This window comes from Bufo bufo, chromosome 2 (genome assembly GCF_905171765.1).
Source record: "Bufo bufo chromosome 2, aBufBuf1.1, whole genome shotgun sequence".
In the NCBI taxonomy this organism is placed as follows: domain Eukaryota; kingdom Metazoa; phylum Chordata; class Amphibia; order Anura; family Bufonidae; genus Bufo; species Bufo bufo.
In genome coordinates this window covers 51,282,008-51,309,329 of record NC_053390.1, presented here as the reverse complement: position 1 = coordinate 51,309,329, position 27,322 = coordinate 51,282,008, and the positions used below count along the sequence as shown (strand labels likewise).

Sequence of the window (27,322 nt, the reverse complement as noted above, 5' to 3'; positions counted from 1 at the left end):
AGTCTCATTTTACCTCCGCTTCTTCCCTCTGCTCACTGGTTTCTTCCTCCTGTGCCCCGTTCTTTGGCAAATACGCCATCTTTAATCTCAGGAAACCTTTCACCCGAGACTTGTGGCTGTAAAATTCAACATAAAGACTCGTCAAGTGAGAAGTTTCATGTGTGGACTGAGCATATAAATTAGGACCCTTCAGGGAACACTCACCTTCTTGGTCTCAGTAAAAAGTCTTTGAATGTATACGGCCTCTCCATTATTGGATCTTCGGTCTGTTAACAAGAAGGTTAATTTTTAACGTCATCTTTCGCATTGCTCAATATCTAAACATTGTTCTTGGAGAAGGAATGCTGGATGTCAAAAAAGCTTGGGTCCTATATAAGTATGTGAACCCTCAGGAATTTCTGCTCCCATTGGTTATCAGAATCCAATAAAAAATAACACATGAAAGCTTTCATTCATTTACAGGTAATTCTACTTTCACACCAGCGTTTTTTGCTGGATCCATCATGGATCAGCAAAAACGCTTCCGTGATAATATAACCGTCTGCATTCTTTATGAACGAATCCGGTAGTATTATCTTTAACATGGCAAGTACGGATCCGTCTCTCAAACCATTGTAAGTCAATGGGGGGGCGGATCCGTTTTCTTTTGTGTCAGAGAAAACTGATCCGTCTCCAATGACTTACATTGTGAGTCATGACGTCCATCTTGGTCCGCATCCCAGGATGCACTCAAAAACACTGCTTTCTGCGCTTTTGCGTGCGTCATGGGAACGCAATGAAACAGAACGGAAGGAATTCTGGTGCACTCCGTCCCCTTCAGTTCAGTTTTGTCCCCATTGACAATGAATAGGGACAAAACTGAAGCGTTTTCCCCCGCTATTGAGATCCTATGATGGATGTTTCCTCCGAAGTCGATTCGCTCATCCCTAATCGCCAGTGCTATACTGACCGTCACCATCAGGATGCGCCAAAGTGGTGCAGCCTGATGGCCATACACTGCAGACAAGCCTGGGAATGTTATTAGGCCCCAGGCTGCCATACCAAGACATCGGCACCCCACAATCTCATTTGCGGGGTGCTAATGGGAGACAGAGGAAGCCGCTTCCCTCTAAACCATTTAAAGGGTTAAACAGCCTAACTCAGTCCTTCTGCCAATCTGGGCCTTTAGAGCAGGAGCCTAGCTCTCCTGTAAGAGCCTAGTCCCCGTGCGCAGCACTGAGACTAGGCTGTCGGAAAAAGGAGTATGGGTGGTCACTAAGGGATCAACATGCCGGCAGTCTGAAGGTAGGAGGGCATCAATGAAGCAAAACCATTATATAACCCTGACTGCAAATATTTAACCTCCCTTACCCAACATCATAACCCAAACTAGAGCTGGAGGAAAGCAAATATTAGATCTTCAAAAATGGGTAAAGGTCATCCCTGAGGGTCCTGAAGAAGTTGCTTGACAAAGGGCGAAGAAGAACCCCGGTCATCTTACCGGTAAGTGGTTTAGAGGCACGTCAACTTGACCCAAGAAGTCATCTCTCGTCTGTAAAGACAAATAGGAAAAAGTTTAGTGACCTACAAACTACGGCAAGGGTCAGCTAAAAACTTAAACTCAAGACAATCTCCTGATGTGTACTCTATGCCTGTGAGAAGAACATATGGGGAAATTTGTGACCATTAATTATAATTGATCTTTAAAATTTAGGGGTTTAACCCCTTTGGCACAGCATAGAGATTTGTGCTGTGTCTGAATTTCAGCAACAGAAATCTCTGGACAATATCAATGGGGTTAGAGTGCTACACTTAGACCTTTAATTCAGTGAATCAATGGGGGTTTGAGATCACAGGCTACACCAGTAGGACATGTGTCTATGACTTTAGAGATGAGCGAATTTCATATTTTGAAATTCGTTCACGCTTCGTTTACTGGTAAAAAGGTGAATTGCGTTATGGATTCCGTTACCACGGACCATAACGCAATTCTATGACGGAATGCATAACGGAATGCCTTTAGAGGAATTCAGTTATTCATTCCGTCATAATAGAAGTCTATGGGCTGCATAACGGATCCGTCCCGTTTACGTTATGCAGGGGAGTCCTCTTGTGAAAGTCTGTTGTGGAGTTCCCAAGAAAAAAAAAAAAAAATAAAAAAAAAAAAATAAACTTGTTCTTTTTGCAAATGAGGGTTTAAGTGCACTGAGGGGCGGGGCCTAGCTCCTGAGTGCACTGAGGGGCGGGGCCTAGCTCCTGAGTGTACCTCAGCTTTCCAGTGCTGGCCACACCCCTTAGTGCTCTAAAGCCCTTGACTGCATTAATAATAAAAGTTTGTTTTTTTGGGAGAGATGCAACTGATAGTCACAAAATGGGTATCATATTAATCAGCAGGATGCCGGGTTTAATAGGGCTGATCCTGCTGACAGATCATGCTTTGTAAAAAAAAACACCTAAAAATACAGATTGGAATTGTAAAGGGGATCACCCTAGTGAGAAAAAATAAATAAAATTTGAGGTCTCATTGGTTGCTAGGGGTAACACAGATCCAAAAATATTCGTATAGTCTAGTGAAAAATAAGCCCCCATTACAGGTCCCTAATACTGTAACTGTCAGGAGTCATTTGCACAACTAGACTGAATTGATGCTTAGGGTCCTTGGAAAGATGGGTAAGAGCTTAAAAAAAGTTGTCCCACAAAAAATATTCTACAGTTTTCAAACCAGCGCCTGGATCTGAATACTTTTGTAATTACATTTAATTAAAAATTTTGTATAGCCGCTTAGCTATTCAATGAAATCTCTCTGTATAGCGCCACCTGCTGTTTGCTCTTTTCAAATTTCTCTGTCCTCACTGAGATGGAGACACAAGATCAGTTGCATCCTTCAACTGCCACTAGCTGCAGTAGAAAGGACACACCCACAAAGAAAGGACACCCCCCTGAAGAAGGGACACCCCCCTGAAGAAGGGACACCCCCCTGAAGAAGGGACACCCCCCTGAAGAAAGGACACACCCCTGAAGAAAGGACACACCCCTGAAGAAAGGACACACACCCCAAGCGTAAAATAAACCTAGCAGAAAAATTTGAGCAATAAATATGGAAATCTTCGAGTCCATGTGAGGTACAGGGCTGGTTCTAGCTTTGTTACAAAACGACTGTCATGTACTAGACGTATGATTTTGATTTTTTACATTCGTCGTGGGATAACCCCATTTAAATACAGTCCTGATCAAAAGTTTAATACCACTTGAAAAATGGCAAAAAATCATATTTTACATTGTTGGATCTTAACAAGGTTCCAAGTAGAGCTTCAACATGCAACAAGAAGAAATGAGAGTGAGACAAAACATTTTTTGAGCATTCAATTTAATGAAAATAACGAATAAACTGAAACAGGCTGTTTTTCAGCTGATCCAAATTTTAGGACCACATGCCTTTAAAAGGCCAAATCTGTGCAAAGATGTGGATTCATTGTCATTTTCTGTCGTGGTCGGGTTGTTGAGCTGCATAAGCAGGGTCTCTCACAGCGCGCCATCGCTGCTGAGGTGGGACGTAGTAAGACAGTCATTTGGAACTTCTTAAATGATCCTGAGGGTTATGGAACAAAAAAGTCAAGTGGAAGACCCCAAAAAAATGTCATCAGCACTGAGCCGAAGGATCCAATTGGCTGTCCGTCAAGACACTGGACGATCCTCGACCCAAATTAAGGCCCATAACCATCAGACGGCATCTGAGACTGAAGGGCTTCAAAAACAAAAAACGTCTTCAAAGACCTCGTCTCCTTGAACACCACAGAACTGCTCGTTTGGACTTTGCAAGAGAGCACCAAACATGGGACATTCAAAGGTGGAAAAAAGTTTTATTCTCTGATGAGATTTTTTTTTACCTTGATGGTCCTTATGGTTTCCAACGTTACTGGCATGACAAGCAGATCCCACCTGAGATGTTTTCTACGCGCCACAGTGGAGGGGGCGCCATAATGGTCTGGGGTGCTTTTTCCTTCAGTGGAACAATGGAGCTTCAGGAAGTGCAGGGGCGTCAAACGGCCGCTGGCTATGTCCAGATGTTGCAGAGAGCATTCCTCATGACTGAGGGCCCTCGTCTGTGTGGTAACGACTGGGTTTTTCAACAGGACAACGCTACAGTACACAATGCCCGCAGGACAAGGGACTTCTTCCAGGAGAATAACATCACTCTTTTGGCCCATCCTGCGTGTTCCCCTGATCTAAATCCAATTGAGAACCTTTGGGGATGGATGGCAAGGGAAGTTTACAAAAATGGACAACAGTTCCAGACAGTAGATGGCCTTCGTGCGGCCATCTTCACCACTTGGAGAAATGTTCCCACTCACCTCATGGAAACGCTTGCATCAAGCATGCCGAAACAAATTTTTGAAGTGATAAACAATAACGGCGGAGCTACTCATTACTGAGTTCATGTTTGGAAGTTGGATTTCTGTTTTGGAAGGGGGTTTAGTTTTTTTTTGGAGGTGTGGTCCTAAACTTTTGATCAGCTGAAAAACAGCCGGTTTCAGTTTATTCGTTGTTTTCATTAAATTGAATGCTCAAAACATGTTTTGTCTCACTCCCATTTCTTCTTGTTGCATGTTGAAGCTCTACTTGGAACCTTGTTAAGATCCAGCCATGCTAAATAGGATTTTTTGCCATTTTTCAAGTGGTCTTAAACTTTTGATCAGGACTGTATTCCCAGAAGCAATAATAACTCAGGGTCTGTATAATACATAAGGGATAAATCGCATTGTACACATAACGGGTGCAGACAGATAAAAACTTTTTAATCAAGCGAAACAAGGAACGCGGAAATGATTAACTTACACGCTCAGGCATATCCATTTACAAGAAAACAGAGCTGCTAAAACCCCCCGAGCCAGCGGCCAGTGAGATGATACACAAGTGACACCCACATTTTTTTGGAGTCATCTTTGAAGTCACTGGATGTCTTAGCGTGAAAGTCCATACCTCCCAGCTTTTTGGACAAAGAGGGACACTATGGTTCATTGTGTGAAAGATCTATGTTTCCTGCAAATCTATACACTTCAATATATTCAAAAATTACAGAAGTTTCTAAAATCCAAATTGCATCAAATAATGAATTAATATACAAGGCAGGGTCTAATATACAAAAAGAACCAGAAAAACACTGTCTGGATCAATATGGTAAAGGTAATAAAGCAAATCTGTACTTCAGATCAAAAATAGAGAAATTTAAGGAGCAAAGAGGGACAGAGGGACTTGGGTCCAAAGTAGGGACTGTCCCTCCAAAGAGGGACACTTGGGAGGTCAGAAAGACTGCCCTTCAATATCATTTCTAATTTTATCCAGATAAGAAATAAATTGGCACCAATGTTTAACCTAATATATCGTTATAACCACTCCAGCTTAGTTTTTTCCGACACACAATTCCAAATCCCCTACATAGACGTAGAAGTAAAAGATAACAGGCTGACTACCTGCAGCCACCACTAGAGGGAGCACACTGTATACTGTGTATACATTGAATTCATAGACATAGATTTAAGGCCTCATGTACACAGCTGTTGCTCGGCCATGCCCATATTGCAACCCGCAAACAGTGGCTCTGCAATATATAGGCACCAGCCATCTGTGTACCGCATCACGAATGCGGACCCATTCACTGGAAGGGGTCCGCAATCTGGAAGGTGTGGAACGGAGGCACAGAACCCCACATAAACACTATGGAGCGCTTCCACGGGGTCTCTGTCCGTGCCTCCACACCACAAAAAAATAGAACATGTTCTCTTTTTTTGCGTTGCGGACGGATCACAGACCCATTCAAGTTGAATGGGACTGCATCCGTCTGTGACAGCCGCACGGATGATGCCCATGCATTAATGACCGCAAATTGCAGTCCTCAATGCACGGAACGGCTGGCACATGTTCCAGCGCATGAGCCCTAAAGAACAGCAGGCTTACAACCAGCAGCCACCACTGAAGGGAGCACATTGCATATTGCTTATACATTGAATTCATAGACATAGATTTAAAGGACAGAAGGCTGACTACCTGCAGCCACCACTAGAGGGAACAAACTGCAAACTGTTTATACATTGAATTCAATAATAACACAGTATGTCGTAAGCTCCCTCTAGTGGTGACTACAGGCAGTTAGCATATTTAATGTTATGTCTATGCAGAGAAATTTGGAGATTTATATTGCAAAAACAAAGCCGTGACACTAAGAAATAAAGCCGAACACAATTTTAGACCTTAAAAATGACAAGGGAATGTAGATCTACACATGGTGGCTATTAATTCAAAGACTCAAGTCTGTTTGTTTGTTAGCAGCTCTTTGGCTCATAAACAGGGGGCTCTTCTTCTAGGGTGCATGATACATGGACAATTCCTTTAAACCCACAAGTGCTGGGTGCTATAGCCACGCCCCCTGCAGCCCTGCTCCATGTGTAACGCCCCAGAGTGACATTACCACCTTTGCACACCGCTACTGTCTTTATTGGTTAACCTCATGTCATCTGTGTATTTTTTTCAGGTCCAAACACTGTGCATTTCCTATTTTGCAACTGTTATGTTCAAGTGTAATTTACCTAGTTTACCAGTAGGTGGCAGGAAGCATGGCAGAGCTACAGTTAGAGAGAATGGAGCCCTTCTTTTCATTCTAACTCTCCCTCTAAGGAGGAGAGGGGACTAGTTAGTTAGAGGTCAGTTTAGCTTACCCCCTGCTAGGGGACAGTCTAGCTTACCCCCTCTGCTAGGGGAAGGGAGCAAGGGCTGGGAACATTGCCGTTGGACGTGCCCCAGCTAAGCAAAGCAAGCCAGCTAGAGCACCTTCAGTTCTGCTGGATATGGAGGCCACAGCTTAAAGCCTCTGAAGCCAGGAGGAGTTTTTCCTGGACAAATCTAGAGACAGACCCGACTACAAAGTGAAGTACAGCATAAAGAAGAAGCAGAGTTCTATAGCCCGCCTGTCAGTACAGCAGAGCCAGAGAGCAACAGATGGAGCAGAGAGGAGTTTGCATGCCACAGTTTTAATGCTAAAGCCTGCTGGGACCAAGACAAAGTCTTTAAACCGTTTGGAGAAATGTTTATGCAAAGGCAGTTATTGAACTTTATCACAAGGTCTGGACTCAATTTATTCTTCTTCCCCAAGTTAACTTTTCCCCTTTTTCTGCTTCGGAAGACAACGCCTGGGGTCCAGCATATCCAGGTAGGAGCACCATGACACAACATTACTTAAAGGGACATTGTAGGCCACCCTATACCACTCGGCCATTCACCTACACCTGGGTACCACCACCAACACCATTTCTTAAAGGGACTCTGTCCCGTTGTTGCTTCACTGCAACTGGCTTCACGAATATTTCTTAAAGGGACCCTTTGCCACTGTCGGACGTTGCACATGCATAAGAAAATATTTGCTCAGCTTTTAATGTTTGACAAGTTGCACGACCTGGTGAATGAATCTATAGTTGCTGCAATACAAGCGGCAAGCAGAAAATACCCTTTAGGTCTCATTCCCAAGACTGTATTTGGGTCAGTGTCCGATCTGCTTTCTTTGCGGATCGCACGAGGACGGGTTCATTTCTATGGGGCCGCGAAAAATTGTTGATGTCATTTGTGCGCTGTCTGCAAATTATAGAACACGTCTTATTCCTGTCCATTTTGCGAACAAGAACAGACATTACTAAAATAGGGACTGAGGAAAGTGCGGGGTGCACGTGGCCGGTACCTGTATTTTGCAGGTCCGAGGTTTTGCAGACCGCAGTTCAGCAATAGCCATGTGCATAAGGCCTTAATCAAGGCTTCAAGTGGCAGCGGAGCGCGTGGCACACTGTAATGGATATACTATATTTACGCCGCCTTGATTTGACTCACAGTATGAATACAGCAAGTGCCGGCAGGGTTTACAGTCCGGTAATGCAAGCCTGAACCATCAAACAATGAGTATTGTATGAAGCCAGAACTGAAGACCAGCATTAACAAACATAGTTAAAGGGGTATTCCCACCTCAAACATTCATGGCAACAGAGCTTTCTTTTGCATGAATAAAATGTTAGAAGTAAAGTAAATACTGACACACAGGGGACAACTGCTAAAAGGCACTGCGATAGCAGCCATTGGTGGTTGTCATCCATATAGGAGACCATGACGCAGGTTTCTAGTTGTTCTTCTTTTTTTAATATAATGATAGATACAGGGCACTTGAACGTACCCCAAGTCTAAATATGGTACTACATGTAAGCGCCCATTTGCATGCATTTTTTTTTGCGGATCGGATGCACACCCATTCACTTCAACGTGGACAGCACACTGTGACATGTTGGGTGAGACAAAGGGTTAACGGGAGCTGCTCTGTCACCTCCAGGGTTAACAGGAGAGACATTTTGCTCTCACAGGGGATGTGACAGGACCTGTTTATTTCCCAGAGACAGGCTATAGGATGTGCAGCTGGTCTGTGATGTCAGCCCAAGTCAAAGTTATTCCTGGCCGGATGCCTCCTGCGCCCTGTGCCAGCTGAAATCGAATACGGGCAAGATGGGCCCTCCTTTTTACAAGACCACAAAACCTCATACCTGAACCCTAAGGTCGACCGAAAATGCTAGGAGACATAACACAACAAGTCCCTACAATAAGAACTATAGAGATGTGTATGCTCATGGTTCGTTGTGACGTGCGCATGCTCATTAATAGTTGCTATGAACACATGCTCATGGCTGGCTGTTGTGGGCGCATGCTCATGGCTGGCTGTTGTGGGCGCATGCTCATGGCTGGCTGTTCCGGGCGCATGCTCATGGCTGGCTGTTGTGGGCGCATGCTCATGGCTGGCTGTTCCGGGCGCATGCTCATGGCTGGCTGTTGTGGGCGCATGCTCATGGCTGGCTGTTGTGGGCGCATGCTCATGGCTGGCTGTTCCGGGCGCATGCTCATGGCTGGCTGTTCCGGGCGCATGCTCATGGCTGGCTGTTCCGGGCGCATGCTCATGGCTGGCTGTTCCGGGCGCATGCTCATGGCTAGGTGATCTGGGCGCATGCTCATGGCTGGCTGATCTGGGCGCATGCTCATGGCTGGCTGATCTGTGCGCATGCTCATGGCTGGCTGATCTGTGCGCATGCTCATGGCTGGCTGTTCTGTGCGCATGCTCATGGCTAGGTGATCTGTGCGCATGCTCATGGCTGGCTGATCTGGGCGCATGCTCATGGCTGGCTGATCTGGGCGCATGCTCATGGCTGGCTGATCTGGGCGCATGCTCATGGCTAGGTGATCTGGGCGCATGCTCATGGCTGGCTGTTCCGGGCGCATGCTCATTGCTGGCTGTTCAGGGCGCATGCTCATGGCTGGCTGTTCCGGGCGCATGCTCATGGCTGGCTGTTCCGGGCGCATGCTCATGGCTGGGTGATCTGTGCGCATGCTCATGGCTGGCTGTTCCGGGCGCATGCTCATGGCTGGGTGATCTGTGCGCATGCTCATGGCTGGGTGATCTGTGCGCATGCTCATGGCTGGCTGTTCTGTGCGCATGCTCATGGCTTGCTGTTCTGTGCGCATGCTCATGGCTTGCTGTTCTGTGCGCATGCTCATGGCTAGGTGATCTGTGCGCATGCTCATGGCTGGCTGTTCTGTGCGCATGCTCATGGCTTGCTGTTCTGTGCGCATGCTCATGGCTAGGTGATCTGTGCGCATGCTCATGGCTAGGTGATCTGTGCGCATGCTTATGAACAGTTATGACATCAGCATGCTGTTTTTGTTTGGCAACAGAAAAGCTGTTTATCAGCTAGCGGGTCTAAAAATGACAACACTCAGGAAACCACAGTAATGCCCCCAAAGGATTTTGAGGGTAGGATCAGGAGCAGGTTATGATATGTAGACCTTGGGCAAACATTTTTAATAGCCCCTTTCTCCTTCCTGCAGGACAATGGAGAATTACAAAAGTCACTGAGAAACAATGATATCGTGCACAAATACAAATAGGCAGAAGTACAAAAATGATACCACTTACATCATACAGTGGCAACAAAAGACAACCAATACAGTGCCTACAAAAACCTCTATACAGTCCCTATAAAAAACTATACAGTGCCCAGAAAAATAAGTATATAGTGCCCACAAATCACACTATACAGTACCCACAAAAAGGTACTACGCAGAGCCCTCAAAAAGCACTATACAGTGCACACTTACAGTCACTACACACAACCCCTAAATGTTACCACCAAGTTTCCCCTTTGTCTCCTCCTTTAAACCATCCTGGGTTATTGTGAAGTCCCTGGGACTCCATGCCCCCTGGTCATTACTGCCCTGTGTACCGATGGTAGAGTGCCGCCCACTGATTGCTGCTTGATCGGTGGCTTTGTGTCAGTGGAGATATCCGTGATCATGAGTGGGCACTTGGGATCAGAGCTGCACCCACATAAACCCATCAGTCAAATGTAATGCTACACGACGCCACCACAGTAATGGGTATAATACACAAAACACAGAGAACAGAACACCAACAATACATAACAAGGCCCGATGGTATCAGGTCAGAAACAAGCGGGCGCGTTGTCAGTGACCCTTGAAATAACTGTATATGTATACACAGACCTATATATTTATACAGTAAATATAAGATGCCACTACTGATTACCCTGCCTCACCACCAGGGGGCTCCACAGAGACAAGGAAGGAATACTCAATCAGGGCGGACATGTGCTGTCCATAAGCTGGCATGTCACACAATGTACCAGTCATGCCAGCTCACAGCGTCTACACAAATCTAAGTCATCAGAAGGAGCGGAAACCTCATTCACAGGCACAAACAGTTATTAAAGGGGTTGTCTCACTTTAGCAAATGGCATTTATCATGTAGATAAATACAAGGCAGTTACTAATGTACTGTTATTACCCATATTGCCTCCTTTGCTGGCTAGATTAACTTTTCCATCATACTATACACTGCTTGTTTCCATGGTTACGACCACCCTGCAATCCATCAGCGGTGTCGTCGTGATTGCACACTATAGGAAAAAGCCCCGGCCTCTCTGCTGGCTGGGACTGCTGGAGAGTGCCTAGTCCATCACTTTTTTTTCTACAATCCGCAAGCACGACCACCGCTGCTGGATTGCAAGGTGGTCGTAACCGTGGAAACAAGCGGTGTATATCGTGATGGAAAAATGAATCAAGACAGCAAAGAAGGCAATATGTGTAATGACCCAGAGTGCCATTACTACTCCTTTTGGCACCTCGCTACTGTTTCCTATGTGCTAATACCTGTCAGCCAATGTATTTTTATGTCATCTCAGAATAATGTGCATATTTATTCCATGTAATTGGTATGTTTCATGTAATGTGCCTGGTTACCACAAGGTGGCAGCACCACTTGGCAGTGCTTAGTTGCAGGGAATGGACTGGATTGTTCCTTCTCCCTCTAGAGGGAGAGAAATAATGAAAGGAGGAGTTTAGTGTTAGTGAATGTAGTCTAGCCTACCCCCTCCTGGGGAAAGGTTGTATGTTGGCTAGCAGAGCTCTGCCTGCTCTGCTAGGCCCAGAGGCCCTGCCTCTAATATCCATTTTGGGTGCATGTCCCCTCCTGGGCTTGCATTGCCTAATTCCAAGCTAGAGCTAAAGCTTGAGGTACTAAAAGCCAGGACAAGAAGTTCATGGAAGACAGACTGCTATTGCTGGCATAGTAGAGCTGAGAGAGCTACATGAAGGATACAGCAGAGAGAGTATTTGCCTGCTGAGCAGGGCCGCTGATAGAAATCATGGGGCCCCGTACAGCATACATGACGGGGCCCCCTTCAGCTCCACCCCCTGATCCCTCCTTCAGCCACACCCCTGGCCCCGCCCTTGGCCCCTCCCCAGACGCCGCCTTGAAACAACATGCAGATTTGTCTACAAGTGATATTTATGGCGCTGGGGGGTCGTCTGTGAATGGCGCTGTTATGGAGGGGATCTGTGAATGGCACTGTTATGGAGGGGATCTGTGAATGGCACTTTTATGGAGGGGATCTGTGGATGGCACTGTTATGGAGGGGATCTGTGGATGGCACTGTTATGGAGGGGATCTGTGGATGGCACTGTTATGGAGGGGATCTGTGGATGGCACTGTTATGGAGGGGATCTGTGGATGGCACTGTTATGGAGGGGATCTGTGGATGGCACTGCCCCATTAAGAAATTTGTCCCCCACACTGCCCCCATTAAGAAATTTGTCCCCCCACACTGCCCCCATTAAGAAATTTGTCCCCCATACTGCCCCCATTAAGAAATTTGTCCCCCCACACTGCCTCACAAATTTGTCCCCCACACACTGCTTCATATTATGAAATTTCCCCCCCACCTTGTACTTGTCCGCTGATCTGCTAGGCTGCTGCGCTTCGCGGGCATGAGTTCAACTTCAGTCACTTGACAGCGCAACCTCCCGCCGGTCTCGCGAGATTACGCACGTAACGCACCGCACGACTGGGTTGGCTGTCAAGTGACTGAATTCATGACCGCGCAGCGCAGCAGCCTAGCAGATTAGTGGACAGACAAGTACAAGGGGCGTGGGGAATAGCATTCGGGGCCTGGAATGTTTTGACCTAAGGACGCTCCCACCCGACACTGCCGCAAGTACTTGTGGCGGTGTCGGGTGGGAGCCAGAGCGAGGCCCCCACCAGCGCGAGGCCTTAGGCGGTGGCCTAAGTGGCCTAATGGAAGAGCCGCCTCTGGGCTCGGGAGTCGGCAGCCCGGGCCCCCCTGCCAGCCGGGCCCGGTACAACTGGGCCAGCTGTACTGGCCTATCAGCGGCCCTGCTGCTGAGATCTATTGATGACTAAGATGAAGTCTGGAAACTGTATGGATTACCGTTTATGCCAAGTAAAAGCAACTGTTCAAACGTTTACCAAGTCTGGACTCAACTTTGTTCTACACCATCCAAGTTCTTCATCCCCTTTTGCACTGCTTCGGACGACCACGTCTGGTATCCACCCGTATTCAGGTAGGAGCACCGTGACAAAGTACTACACAACGTCTCCAGGGATATTGTGGCCTATTTAACACCACTCTGGCCTTCCTACACTGGGTACCAACATTACCATCTACAAAGGGGACTCCATGTCCCCGTTGCTTAACTGCAGCTGGCGTCATGTTTACTTGCTCTATAAGAGGGACATATTTCGTAGAAACCTCCTAAGGGGCAAGGGATCCCCCCAGACGCTGGGATTGGGGCGCTGCAACCAAGTGGCGTCACGATTGCGGACCGTTGGATATGGACAATCACAATACATTAGTAAGTGCCTTGTAGTAATGTTGTCTACATAATAAATGGCATTTGCTGAAGTGAGACAACCCCTTTAAAGGCAGTGATGATGACATCATGAGCTGGTACCAGCATAGTGGAGCTGGGGGGAAACTTTCTGACCAATTTCACCGCCTGTCAGCATCTGCTGGTTAAAGTAGGCATACCTGCAAACATAAAGGTATATGAGGTGCCAAATGTGCCAGGGGAGGTCATTCACATGTCCTTCCCCTAAATAACCTTGGGGACTGATCTGAGATATAGATGTTCTGTATCATAACTGGAAACTCATGAAGACCATGAAGCAATAAGGTGTTGATCAGTTTTTTTATCACTGTAACAGTGCCAGTCCAAATGCCCCCCATAACTGCAGCAGTTACGATGCCCTCATGATATCACCATGTAATGCTCGTATGAATGTGACTATATCATGCCAAAATCATACCACAGTTGGCACCTTGACTCCACATGACATGGGGCGGAAGTCTAGAAAAAGTTGCTGGAGGAAGGGATGTGGTAGTGGAGACCCCGGGGCATTGGCCTCTTTCGGTACTGCTGTAATCAGGTCCTGGCCCTAGGGCAGTGTCCCACTGCAAGACAGTGTGTCACTGCAAATGGCCTTCATGTGCATTTTGTAGAAGTATGCTATTGACAGATTGAAACTGTGATTTATGGTGTAACTATGAATTTTCTGTGTACTAAGCAGCTAACAGGCCTTAGCAACCAGTTGCTATATGGGGCTGTTGTCACCCTCCCCATAAGGAGTGGATGCCTGTCCAGTGTAGTGTGTGCTGAGGCAAGCAGAACGCAGCCCTGAAGAAAACTAGCTGACAAGAAAGGCTAAACATCAGCTAAAATGGACAGAAAATAATTTACGTATTTGAAAATCACTCCAGTGTTAAAAGGAGGTGCGAGTAGAAGCCCTGTGGAGATAGACTGTTAGGGCTGTTTCACACAAGCGGATGCCGTGCGTGACATCCGCTCCGTGAATGACAGCCAAGACCCGATGCAGACTGCAGAAGCACGGAGCATTAACATGACTGATAATGCTCCGTGCCTCTCTGTGATCTCTTTACTACGAAATCACTGGCAACTTTATCTCACTGTGATTTCGTAGTAAAGAGATCACAGAGAGGCACGGAGCATTATCAGTCATGTTAATGCTCCATGCTTCTGCAGTCTGCATCGGGTCTTGGCTGTCATTCACGGAGCGGATGTCGCGCACGGCATCCGCTCGTGTGAAACAGCCCTTAAAGGGAATTTGTCACCTGGATTTTAGCTATAGAGATTTTCACACCATCACATCAGTCTCCACAATTTACTTTAAAATCTACTAGTCTTACCCCCATCTGTCTTGTCATTTATGGTAAAAATCGCTTTTATTAATATGCAAATTACCTCTATAAGGAGCCCAAGGGGCTGTCCCTCTGTCCGTTGGAGCCCAGACGCGCCCATGATCTTGGAGCCCAGCACCGCCCCTCTGTTAATTATTCACTCTTCTCCTCGCTTATTTTTTTTTCCCAGAGGGCTGTAATCTTACGCATGCGCCATGGTTACACTGGTCTGGGCCTGCGCGGTGTCCTGGCAGCAGCCTCACTGAAGCAAGCGCACATGCGCCAGCTGTCTGCGCCGCTCCGCAGAGGGACAGCCCCTTGGGCTCCTTATAGAGGTAATTTGCATATTATTAAAAGCTATTTTTACCGTAAATGACAGGACAGATTGGGGTAAGACTAGTAGATTTTAAACTAAATCGTGGAGACTGATGTGATGGTGTAAAAATCTCTATAGCTAAAATCCAGGTCACAGAATCCCTTTAACAAGAAGCTTATAGACTCCATAGCAAACATTGTCCAGAAAAGGAAAGGCTTCCGGGTCCTGGACAAACCTAAAAGGCAGAATCCAGAGACTTATGGTAACAAGTATTGTGAGTATGGCAGCCTGTAAAAAAGGTACTGATCTAAGGCTACTTGTACACTAGCGTTTTGCTTTTCCGGCGCTGAGTTCCGTCCTAGAGGCTCAAATCCGGAAAATAACTGATCAGTTTTATCCCCATGCATTCTGAATGGAGAGTAATCCGTTCAGGATGCATCAGGATGTCTTCAGTTCAGTCTTTTTGACTGATCAGGCTTTTCAGAAAACCGTAGCATGTTGTATTTTTACCTCCGGCCAAAAATCTGGAACTCTTTGACTGAACGCCGGATCCGGCCTTTTTCCCATTGACTTGCATTAACGCCGTGTGTTCCGTCAAACCGGTATCGGCTTTTGCATGTTAAACCCGAAAAATTTGAAAAAAAAGTTAAAGTCCATAAATGGTGGATCCGTTTATTCCAATGCATTTTTTCATTGTGATCAAAATCCTGATCAGGATTCAAATGTAATCCGTTTTCACACGTTTTTTCCGGATCCGGCGGGCATTTCCGGTGACTGAATTGAACGCCGGATTCAAACAACGCTAGTGTGAAAGTAGCCTTAGTGGTTGCGAAATGAGAAAGTCTTGCACCCCTATTTCTTGATGCTTCTGCAAAAGTCAGCTAGAGGATGGCAGTGTGATAAGAATTGCCTTAAAGAGACATTTTGCCCTATAAACTGTTACCGCAGTCATGTAACCTGTGAAATCTGTGGAAACCGCCAATTGTGTAAGGACTCCCAGACTATGCACGCAGAGAACCGTGCACAATTCATCAACATCAAAGGCAGCCTGAACCACCATCCAAGCAGGAGAACCCAAAGAGAGAGAGTGTGCCCTAAAAGGAAGAATGGTGCACCCTACCCATCACTACAACCACCATTCTTGCTACTTTCACTCCTATCCTCTCCTTTTCTAGGCACGCTGCAATAGTGTCTGCCAAAGGGTTCCACAACAATATCTGCCACACTGTGCACTCTATGCCCCTATACTGGAAGCCGGTGGCCACCGTAGTAGTGCCAGGCTCGGAATAAGCTTGTCTTGCGCTACAGTAACTTTTATAATGGTCTTTCACACTTAGTTGGATTAATTCCAAGATCTCTGGATGAAAGGTCCATGGACCTGTTGGGCCAGGATGGCTCCGGACATTAGGTAACAGGCCCTCGTCCTAGCCTGGCCTCTCAGGACACTGAAATATAATCCCAGGAGTACTGAAAGCTCTGCTACACGATGATGCCGGGTCCTATCACCCAGGGGTTCCTTAAGTGAAGCGTTGTAAAATTCCAACACTTCTCCGCACACCTCTCGGTGTCACTCAGCCGTCTAAATACAAGGCGAGGAGAAGTTATTTTTAAGGTGCATTTCTGAGAAACCTCTTAAGCCGAGTACAACTGTAAGGAAGTATCCGCTAATCACTTACAACCCGTCACTCAATGTAATTTACTCCTGACCATGTAGGACACGTTTAAGTGATCTTTTCTTCTCTGTTCACATATCAAGATAGGAACTCTGCTGGTTTCTAAAGAGCAGTGCATTGTGGGAGCTTAATTAAATAATAAAAAAAAATGGAGTATGCTCATATTTCTGCTAAGTATAGATTGGGTTTAGAAAACCCAATGGTCAACCACCTCGGGTTTGGTGCTTGGAATCCACCATGTCTGGACCCACTGAAGGCTAAGCTATCTGACAAAAGAAAGGACAACTAGCAGAAGTCTGAATGCAGCTGTGGATGTGACTACAGAAAAGTTAAGATCCCCAACAGCAGTAAACATAGCCTGTATGACCTAATATTTGTCACAGCTGAAGGTCTGTAACAATTGCATCCAGTGTAGGCAATGCAAGGTAAGCTAAAAGGCCTTGACTCCGAACTGTTACATTGTAACAAACCATTAAGACAGATTTGTGCTTTTTGATATATACTGTAACTTAGATAACATTGATTGGATACAACTGTAACAAACTCTCAGCTGTGAGAGTTTGTAACAGCTTCCTGATATAAATAAGAATGTTTCCATTCACTGACAGCCCTTAAATGAAGCTTAAGGGTACGACCACATGGTGGAGTCAAGAACGGCGGGGCTGAACAGGTCGCAGAAGGATCGAATTAAATTTATGAAGACGGCACTGTTTAGTTGGTCTGCATTGTTAATGGCTACGCGGCGCCTTCAATTTTCTTAAAGGGATTCTGACACCAAGATTGGAGCTAGAGAGCTTTTCACATAATCTGATCAGTCTCCTCGATCTAGATAAAAATATACTAGCCTTACCCCCACGTCTGGTCATTTAGGCCTCATGCACACGACCGTTTTATTCCGTGTCCGTTGTTCCGTTTTTCTGCAGACCCATTGACTTTCAATGGGTCCGTTGAAAACTCTGCTAATGCACCGTTTGTCATCCGCGTCGTGATCCGTGGTTCCAGTCCGTCAAAAAAATATAACCTGTCCTATTTTTTTCACGGAAAACGGTTCCCGGACCCATTCAAGTCAATGGGACCGTGAAAAAACGCGGAGGCACACAAGATTGTCATCCGCGTCCGTTTTCATTTGCATGGCAAACTTGACTTAGACTTTTTTTACTTTCCTTTATGTCTGGTGATCCTCCAAAAATAAAGGAAGACACACAGAAACAAAAACGGAAACTGATCACAGAACAACGGAACCCCATTTTGCGGAACGGAACACAACAACGGTCGTGTGCATGAGGCCTTAGGCAAAAAAAAAAAACTAACGCTTTTATACATATACTAATTACCTTTGTAAGGAGCCAGAGGGGCTGTCCCTCTGGCCGTTGGAGCCCAGCCATGCCCCTTATCTTGGAGCCCAGCATTAATTATTCACCCCTCTCCTCGCTGATTTATTTTTTTCTAGTACGCCGTAATCTCGCGCATGCGCCCTGCATCAACTCGGCCTGGCCGCCCGCGCGGTGTCCTGGCAGCAGCCTCACAGAAGGAAGCGTGTATGCGCCAGCTGTCTGCGCACTTCGCTCTTCCTTTAGAGATTACGGCGCACTAGAAGAAAAAAATAAATCAGCGAGGAGAGGGGTGAATAATTAACAGCGGGGCGGTGCTGGGCTCCTAGATAAGGGGCGTGGCTGGGCTTCTACGGTCAGCCCCTGAGGCTCCTTACAAAGGCAATTAGCATATGAATAAAAGCGATTTTTTTGTTGTTGGCCTAAATGACCAGACATGTGGGGGTAAGACTAGTATATTTTTATTTAGATTGAGGAGACTGATGAGATTATGTGAAAAGCTCTCTAGCTCAAATCTTGGTGACAGAATCCCTTTAAACTGAAGGCCATATAAAGCCCCCTGGACTGACAAGGTCTTCTAGTTACACCGCATTCAGCATCAGCGGCGATATCATTGTACCTGAGCAGTCTGAACACATGATGGAAGATTGGGCACAGGATCTCCACTGAACTGGAACCTGATAGAGACTGATAAAATAAGATAGCAGCCGTCTATTTTCAGCCATGTCTCCTGAGGGGAGTAATTGCTGACTGCTGGTAGGACTGTACAGATTACACGTGGTGCTATTACAGCGAGTAGATCTGCAGGCAACAAAAGGTCACAATCTTTTGTTAAAGATTAGGTAGGTTTACCGGCAGAAAAAAACTCATTGTGGCATCCTTATGTGTTGACTAAGGCCTGGCTCTACGACATCCCCCCCTTCCTCCCAAATAATATGGGGCTGTGTGGCCCCCAAAAAGTCCCATGTTGTGCAGCTCCACACAAAAAGGCTCTACACTACTCCAAAGGCCCAGGTCCTGAGCCCCACCCTTAAGGCCCAAACTCTGCACTTCTTCAAAGCCCCAGGGTCGGTGCCCTCACCTCCAAAAGGCACAGGCTCGGTGAGTCCCCCCAAAAGGACGAGAATGTACAGCCCTCTCAAAGGCCCAAAACTCCAAATCCCCCCCCCCCCCCCAAAAGCAAAGCCTGCATGTCCGCCTAAAGGTCCAGGCTCCACGTCCCTCCGGCTGTGCATCCCTCCCAAAAGGCCCCGGCTGTGCATCCCTCCCAAAAGGCCCCGGCTGTGCATCCCTCCCAAAAGGCCCCGGCTGTGCATCCCTCCCAAAAGGCCCCGGCTGTGCATCCCTCCCAAAAGGCCCCGGCTGTGCATCCCTTCCCAAAAGGCCCCGGCTGTGCATCCCTCCCAAAAGGCCCCGGCTGTGCATCCCTTCCCAAAAGGCCCCGGCTGTGCATCCCTCCCAAAAGGCCCCGGCTGTGCATCCCTCCCAAAAGGCCCCGGCTGTGCATCCCTTCCCAAAAGGCCCCGGCTGTGCATCCCTTCCCAAAAGGCCCCGGCTGTGCATCCCTTCCCAAAAGGCCCCGGCTGTGCATCCCTCCCCAAAAGGCCCCGGCTGTGCATCCCTCCCCAAAAGGCCCCGGCTATGCATCCCTCCCCAAAAGGCCCCGGCTGTGCATCTGTCACGGATGGTGTACAGGAAACAAGACAATACAATATGAACAATGACTCACTGGATCCACAACTAAGGAACAAAAGGGAGACCCCTGCAAGAGACCTGCCGCTCTCCCTTATTGCTCAGCCTATGCGACCACCCCAAAGGTGGATGGGCGCATATCCACGTACCTCGACTATCTTACACCTGATGACCCTACAATAGTGAGGGGACACGACCACCGGCTCCCTACACAGACACGGAGGGAGTCAGGGTCACCTGGATCCAGAAAACAGAAAATCATAAATACATAAACAGAACTTATCTTGCAGACGACTGGGGACTGTGGACTGAAAACTAGGAACAGCATGCACACACACTCCAGGAAGTTGTATAAGCCGCACACTACTGCATTCTGGGGAGGAACTTAAAGGGTAGCAATCAGTCCAACTGCATGACAGCTGAGATAGACTAACGAGATGAGGAACTTAACCAAAACAAAGAAACTCAAGGAGGAGGATCTGGAAAGCTCCTGTCAGAGCTTCTCAACTGTCTGGTTGTGACAGCATCCCTCAAAAAAGGCCCCAGCTGTGCATCCCTCCCAAAAGGCCCCGGCTGTGCATCCCTCCCAAAAGGCCCCGGCTGTGCATCCCCCCCAAAAGGCCCCGGCTGTGCATCCCTCCCCAAAGGCCCCGGCTGCGCATCCCTCCCAAAAGGCCCCGGCTGCGCATCCCTCCCAAAAGGCCCCGGCTGCGCATCCCTCCCAAAAGGCCCCGGCTGCGCATCCCTCCCAAAAGGCCCCGGCTGCGCATCCCTCCCAAAAGGCCCCGGCTGCGCATCCCTCCCAAAAGGCCCCGGCTGTGCATCCCTCCCAAAAGGCCCCGGCTGTGCATCCCTCCCAAAAGGCCCCGGCTGTGCATCCCTCCCAAAAGGCCCCGGCTGTGCATCCCTCCCCAAAGGCCCCGGCTGTGCATCCCTCCCAAAAGGCCCCGGCTGTGCATCCCTCCCAAAAGGCCCCGGCTGTGCATCCCTCCCAAAAGGCCCCGGCTGTGCATCCCTCCCAAAAGGCCCCGGCTGTGCATCCCTCCCAAAAGGCCCCGGCTGTGCATCCCTCCCAAAAGGCCCCGGCTGTGCATCCCTTGTCCCCAATAAAAAAATCCAGGCCGCAAGCATCACTCTGCAGTGGCTCAGGCTTTGCTACATCTACATATGGAGATAAAAAGAACAGATTAAGCAATCCACCCACTGCACTAATTATCAATGAATGTATCTGCCTCTCATGTCTGTACATTACATGCCGAAAACATATGTGGGAAAAGTCAGTGATAATTTCGTAGACACGTGGGCCGTCATTTCTTGCAGAAGTCTGCCCGTGACAAGGAGCCGACTTCCTGGAGGCTTTACAGACATAATGGTGAACAGCACGCTATGTCCTGACACATTACACCTTGTCTGCTCCTCCATGTCATGATACTGCCACTTGATTTAGGTCGAAACCTTTCCCTGCAGTGGTTTCTGCCATCACCGAGCTTCCTGGAAAGAGGCCCGGGGCGCCAGCACAGGTGCCAATATTTACAAGAACAATCACTTCGATGGACACTTCACAGCCGAGCGCGTGCTCCTTAAGTGTCAAGAGTGCCTCTGATTCAGGATGCTACAATGTGAAGAATTATACAAACACTTGGATTATTTGTCTCAATTTTGTAGTATAATACCCAAATATGCAGAAAAATAAATGGTTAAACTTTTCATGGCACAGCTGGGGCAGATTTCTGAACCTAAAAGGGAAGCTGTCCACAATAACCAATCACAGCACAGCTTTCATTTTTCAGAAGTAGAATATGAAATGAAAGCTGCGCTGTAATTGGTTACTATGTGTAGCACAGGTAGTTTTTCTGTTAGGCCCCCACCATTCTGTCTATAACAAAAGCCGTTGGCCACAGCAACCAATCACAGCGCAGCATTCATTTTTCACTAGCAGAATACGAAATGAAAGGTGCGCTGTGATTGGTTGCTATGGGCTTCAGAGGCAGTTTTCATGTTAGGGTTCCCCAACTTGCCAATAGCAACCAAACACCGCCCAGCTTTCATTTCTTACAAGCTTCTAGTAAAATGAAAGCTGCACTGTGATTGGTTGCTAGGAGCAACAGAGGCAACTTTTCTGTCAGACAGGTTTCATGAATTGCCCCATCCTGCTTATAAGAAAAGCTCTTGTCCATAACAACCAATCACAGCTCAGCTTTCATTTTCCTGGAGCAGAATATGAAATGAAAGCTGCGCTGTGATTGGTTGCTATGGGTAACACAGGCAGTTTTTTTATGTTAGAAAGGTTTTACTGTCTATAAGGGTCCATTCACACGTCCGCAAAATGGGTCCGCATCTGTTCCGCAATTTTGCGGAACGGGTGCAGACCTATTAATTTTCAATGGGGCCGGAATGTGCTGTCCGCATCCGTATTTGCGGATCCGCACTTCCGCATCCATGCTTCCGTTTCCGCAAAAAAATAGAACATGTCCTTTTCTTGTCCGCAATTGCGGACAAGATTAGGCATTTTCTATTATAGTGCCTGCGATATGCGGTCTGCAAATTGCGGAATGCACATTGCCGGTGTCCGTGTTTTGCGGTTCCGCAAAACACACACACGGACGTCTGAATGGAGCCTAAGAAAAGCTATTGCAAACAAACTTTCATTTCATATTCTGCTTTTGAAACATGTAAGTTGCACTGTGATAGGTTGCTATGGGTAACAGAGTACTTGCTTTAGACAGGTTCATAATTCCCCACAATAAATAAACCGTATTCGCCAAAATGTGTAAACAATATCACATAGAAAGGACAGCGCAGACCCTAGATCTAATCCTACATGGAAACGCGCAACATATGTCCAAAGCCCACAGAACACTGACTGTATACAGTACAGGTCGCGACAAACCCAGCTCTGCTACATCTGTGCATTGAGCAGCTTTATGTGCAATACAGATATCGCCTAGTGTTGAGACTAATGACCACCTCAGCTTTGCTGCTTCACATTATCAGCATTACTATTATCACGACGATCAGGACCTCTTCGCAGCGGCAGCCATAGGATCATATAATGAGGAGTCCTCCATCCTGCTGATCACATAGGCTCAGCCATCTGCATCGTGACCCACACAACAAAGGAAAGACGACCCCCAAATTTTACAGACATACTGTAGAATAAAACTCAAATCCTCCCATATTTTGGCAGAAATCTTTTTTTTTTGTCCTTCCCACCCTAAGCATGTGACTGCAAAATGGACGCCTCCCTGAGAAGAAGAAGAAGAAGAAAGGAAGCAAGGCACAAGGAAAGGCAGGGAGACTCACGCTCAACTCCGGGGGAAAGGAAACCCTCGCTGGCTCCTGGTGATTGCTTTGATACGTCCAAGTCTTGGGAGGAATAAGACAAAGCCGAGCGTGTGCTCTCTGCAGCGCCAGGCAGCGCAAACTTGCAATTCCTAGCCCCCCCTTCCCGTCCCTTTTTGTTTGGTATAGCAGCTCATACAGTCCTTAGGTGACGCTTAATTTACCAATCAATTTTCTGTGACTGGGCACGATTTTTTTTTTCCTCTTCCGTCCTTCACCTACACATCATTTTAGGAGACTGTTACCACGGTAACCGCTGTTCCGTATCTGGCTCTTTTGCCGTTACTGGGGAGCGAAGGCATACCTTTACACATTGATTATCCTTATTACAACGCGGGGCTCCGCGCGTAATGTGAGCGCCACAGGTTTAACATTTAAACAGAAGGAAAAAACAAAATACACTTAAACTTATCATGAAAAACACTGCCTCGCCGACTAAGACGGCTTTTTATGCTGGTCTTAATCACCCCCTCTTCATAAATGAGACGCATATATAGTAGTCCATGTAGCGGTCTTAAAAACTATGCCACCCCCCTTCCCCCATCTAAGGCAGGGCCTTAAAATAGTCACAAACATAATAAATGACAATAAATCGTACGTGTGGAGAAAAAAAAACACGTGTAATCCGCACCACGTGCAGGCACCCATAGTGTATTCTGGGTCTGGTTGACTGCCTCGCTATAGAGGACCTGGCCTGTCCTGTATAACACTTAACCTATTCATTTGAATGGACAGTGTGTAATGCTTCATTTCCCCTGTGGAGGCGCTGCGCTGAGGTGTGTATTATGAGGAAAGGTCATCAATATTAAAATCTCAAAAAAAAACTTTACAGAAGAGCTCCCGCTAAAAAATGTTATCATCTGACCTTCTAGAAGGGTACACGATGTAATCTGTGGTGAATGTAATTTTCTTACCAGTGTCTGTATGTGTGAGCTATCCCCTTCCTTCTGCTTCTCAGCTGTGTCATGTGACCGACCAGCAATCACACAGCATCATATGCGTGGACAGGAAGTCCGTTTCTCTATGTTGTCCTATGGGAGCTTCAATGTCAGTCTCATAGGTATGAATAGAGAAGTAACTGACTTCCTGTCCTGTGTCAGTTTGAGACGCAAACTGCTGGTCACATGACACAGCTGAGGATCAGAAGGGAGGGTATAATTAACAAATACAGTCACTGATAAGAAGATTACATTCACTACAGATTACATTATGCACCTTTCTAGCAGGTCAGAGAATACATTTAGACCAGTGTATATTATGAGGTTCTGCAGCAGCTGAGGTGTGTATTATGATGTTCTGCAGCAGCTGAGGTGTGTATTGTGATGTTCTGCAGCAGCTGAGGTGTGTATGACGTTCTGCAGCAGCTGAGGTGTGTATGACGTTCTGCAGCAGCTGAGGTGTGTATGACGTTCTGCAGCAGCCGAGGTGTGTATTATGATGTTCAGCAGCAGCCGAGGTGAATATTGTGATGTTCTGCAGCAGCTGAGGTGTGTATTGTGATGTTCTGCAGCAGCTGAGGTGTGTATTATGATGTTCTGCACCAGCTGAGGTGTGTATTGTGATGTTCTGCACCAGCTGAGGTGTGTATTGTGATGTTCTGCAGCAGCTGAGGTGGGTATTGTGATGTTCTGCAGCAGCTGAGGTGTGTATTGTGATGTTCTGCAGCAGCTGAGGTGTGTATTGTGATGTTCTGCAGCAGCTGAGGTGTGTATTGTGATGTTCTGCAGCAGCTGAGGTGTGTATTGTGATGTTCTGCAGCAGCTGAGGTGTGTATTGTGATGTTCTGCAGCAGCTGAGGTGTGTATTGTGATGTTCTGCAGCAGCTGAGGTGTGTATTGTGATGTTCTGCAGCAGCTGAGGTGTGTATTGTGATGTTCTGCAGCAGCTGAGGTGTGTATTGTGATGTTCTGCAGCAGCTGAGGTGTGTATTGTGATGTTCTGCAGCAGCTGAGGTGTGTATTGTGATGTTCTGCAGCAGCTGAGGTGTGTATGACATTCTGCAGCAGCTGAGGTGTGTATGACGTTCTGCAGGAGCCGAGGTGTGTATTATGATGTTCAGCAGCAGCCGAGGTGTATATTGTGATGTTCTGCAGCAGCTGAGGTGTGTATTATGATCTACAACAGGTGATGTGTGTATTATGACGTTCTGCATTGTGATGTTCTGCACCAGCTGAGGTGTGTATTGTGATGTTCTGCAGCAGCTGAGTTGTGCATTGTGATGTTCGGCAGCAGCAGGTGTATATTGTGATGTTCGGCAGCAGCTGAGTTGTATATTGTGATGTTCTGCAGCAGCTGAGGTGTAAATTGTGATGTTATGCACCAGCTGAGGTGAGTTTCTGCAGCAGCCGAGGCTCATAGGTATGAATAGAGAAGTAACTGACTTCCTGTCCTGTGTCAGTTGGAGAAGCAGGGTGTTGGTCACATGACACAGCTGAGGATCAGAAGGGAGGGTATAATTAACAAATAGTCACTGATAAGAAGATTACATTCACTACAGATTACATTATGCACCTTTCTAGCAGGTCAGAGAATACATTTAGACCAGTGTATATTATGAGGTTCTGCAGCAGCTGAAGTGTGTATTATGAGGTTCTGCAGAAGCTGAGGTGTGTATTATGATGTTCTGCAGCAGCTGAGGTGTATATTGTGATGTTCTGCAGCAGCTAAGGTGTATATTGTGATGTTCTGCAGCAGCTGAAGTGTGTATTATGATGTTCTGCAGCAGCTGAGGTGTATATTGTGATGTTCTGCAGCAGCTGAGGTGTATATTGTGATGTTCTGCAGCAGCGAGGTGTATATTGTGATGTTCTGCAGCAGCTGAGGTGTATATTGTGATGTTCTGCAGCAGCTGAGGCGTATATTGTGATGTTCTGCAGCAGCTGAGGTGTATATTGTGATGTTCTGCAGCAGCTAAGGTGTATATTGTGATGTTCTGCAGCAGCTGAGGTGTATATTGTGATGTTCTGCAGCAGCTGAGGTGTATATTGTGATGTTCTGCAGCAGCTGAGGTGTATATTGTGATGTTATGCAGCAGCTGAGGTGTATATTGTGATGTTCTGCACCAGCTGAGGTGTATATTGTGATGTTATGCAGCAGCTGAGGTGTATATTGTGATGTTCTGCACCAGCTGAGGTGTATATTGTGATGTTATGCAGCAGCTGAGGTGTATATTGTGATGTTATGCAGCAGCTGAGGTGTATATTGTGATGTTCTGCACCAGCTGAGGTGTATATTGTGATGTTCTGCACCAGCTGAGGTGTATATTGTGATGTTCTGCACCAGCTGAGGTGTATATTGTGATGTTCTGCACCAGCTGAGGTGTATATTGTGATGTTCTGCACCAGCTGAGGTGTGTATCATCAGGGGCGTAGCTAAAGGTTCATGGGCCCTGGTGCAAAAGTTCAACTTGGGCCCCCTTTCCCTCAGTGCTTTGTGGCTAGGGGCAGGGGAGCACATGGCCTTCCTGCTGCCTGAGGAAAAAATGTAAACAGCACCCCCATGCCAAATTCTTCACCTGACCCCTTTCCTCCAGCCAGAGGTGTAACTTGACCAGCATGCACTTTCTATAATATAGTGTCTTCTTATGGGTCCTGGGCCCGGTAGCGACTGCCACCTCTGCACCCCCTATAGTTACGCCCCTGCGTATTATGTGGTTCAGAAGCAGCCAAAGAGGGTTTTATGAGGTTCTGCAGCAGCTGGAGTGTGTATTATGATGTTCTGCAGCAGCTGGGCTCCTTATTGAGGTAATTAGCATATTAATAAAAGCGATTTTATAGACAAATTACAAGACACAGGGCAGTAATACTAGTATATTTTAATGTAAATCGTGGAGACTGATGTGGTGATGTTAATAGCTCAGCAAGTGAAATCCAGCTGACACTGTTCCTTTAACAATATCAATATCTCAAGAAACATTCCCCACAAGACAACAGCAGGAAGTAATAGGCAGTGACACATACAGTATAAATCTCACTGGACAAGGGAGGCGGCTGCTGCAATCAGAAAATGCCTGCAGGAGCTGCATGAATCTTCCCAAGTATTTTATATAATCATTCCAAAAAGAAAGTCTGCAGCAGCTGAGGTGTATATTAGGAGGTTCTGCAGCAGCTGAGGTGTGTATTAGGAGGTTCTGCAGCAGCGGAGGTGTGTATTAGGAGGTTCTGCAGCAGCGGAGGTGTGTATTAGGAGGTTCTGCAGCAGCGGAGGTGTGTATTAGGAGGTTCTGCAGCAGCTGAGGTGTGTATAAGGAGGTTCTGCAGCAGCTGAGGTGTGTATTAGGAGGTTCTGCAGCAGCTGAGGTGTGTATAAGGAGGTTCTGCAGCAGCTGAGGTGTGTATTATGAGGTTCTGCAGCAGCTGAGGTGTGTATTAGGAGGTTCTGCAGCAGCTGAGGTGTGTATTA

At 47.0% G+C, this 27,322-nt stretch overlaps 1 protein-coding gene across 12 annotated transcripts in view; it reads right to left on the bottom strand.

The window, feature by feature from the left end:
- The window catches only part of NEDD4L (NEDD4 like E3 ubiquitin protein ligase), a 382,390-nt gene that overhangs the window by 76,156 nt on the left and 278,912 nt on the right, over window positions 1-27,322 (bottom strand). For all 12 annotated transcript variants that reach the window (XM_040421065.1, XM_040421066.1, XM_040421067.1 and 9 more), the window contains 3 exons: window positions 1,481-1,531; window positions 205-266; window positions 14-116 (listed from right to left, as the gene is read on the bottom strand). In XM_040421065.1, the coding sequence (XP_040276999.1) occupies window positions 14-116; window positions 205-266; window positions 1,481-1,531 (216 nt within the window). The remainder of the gene's footprint in view (window positions 1-13; window positions 117-204; window positions 267-1,480; window positions 1,532-27,322) is intronic.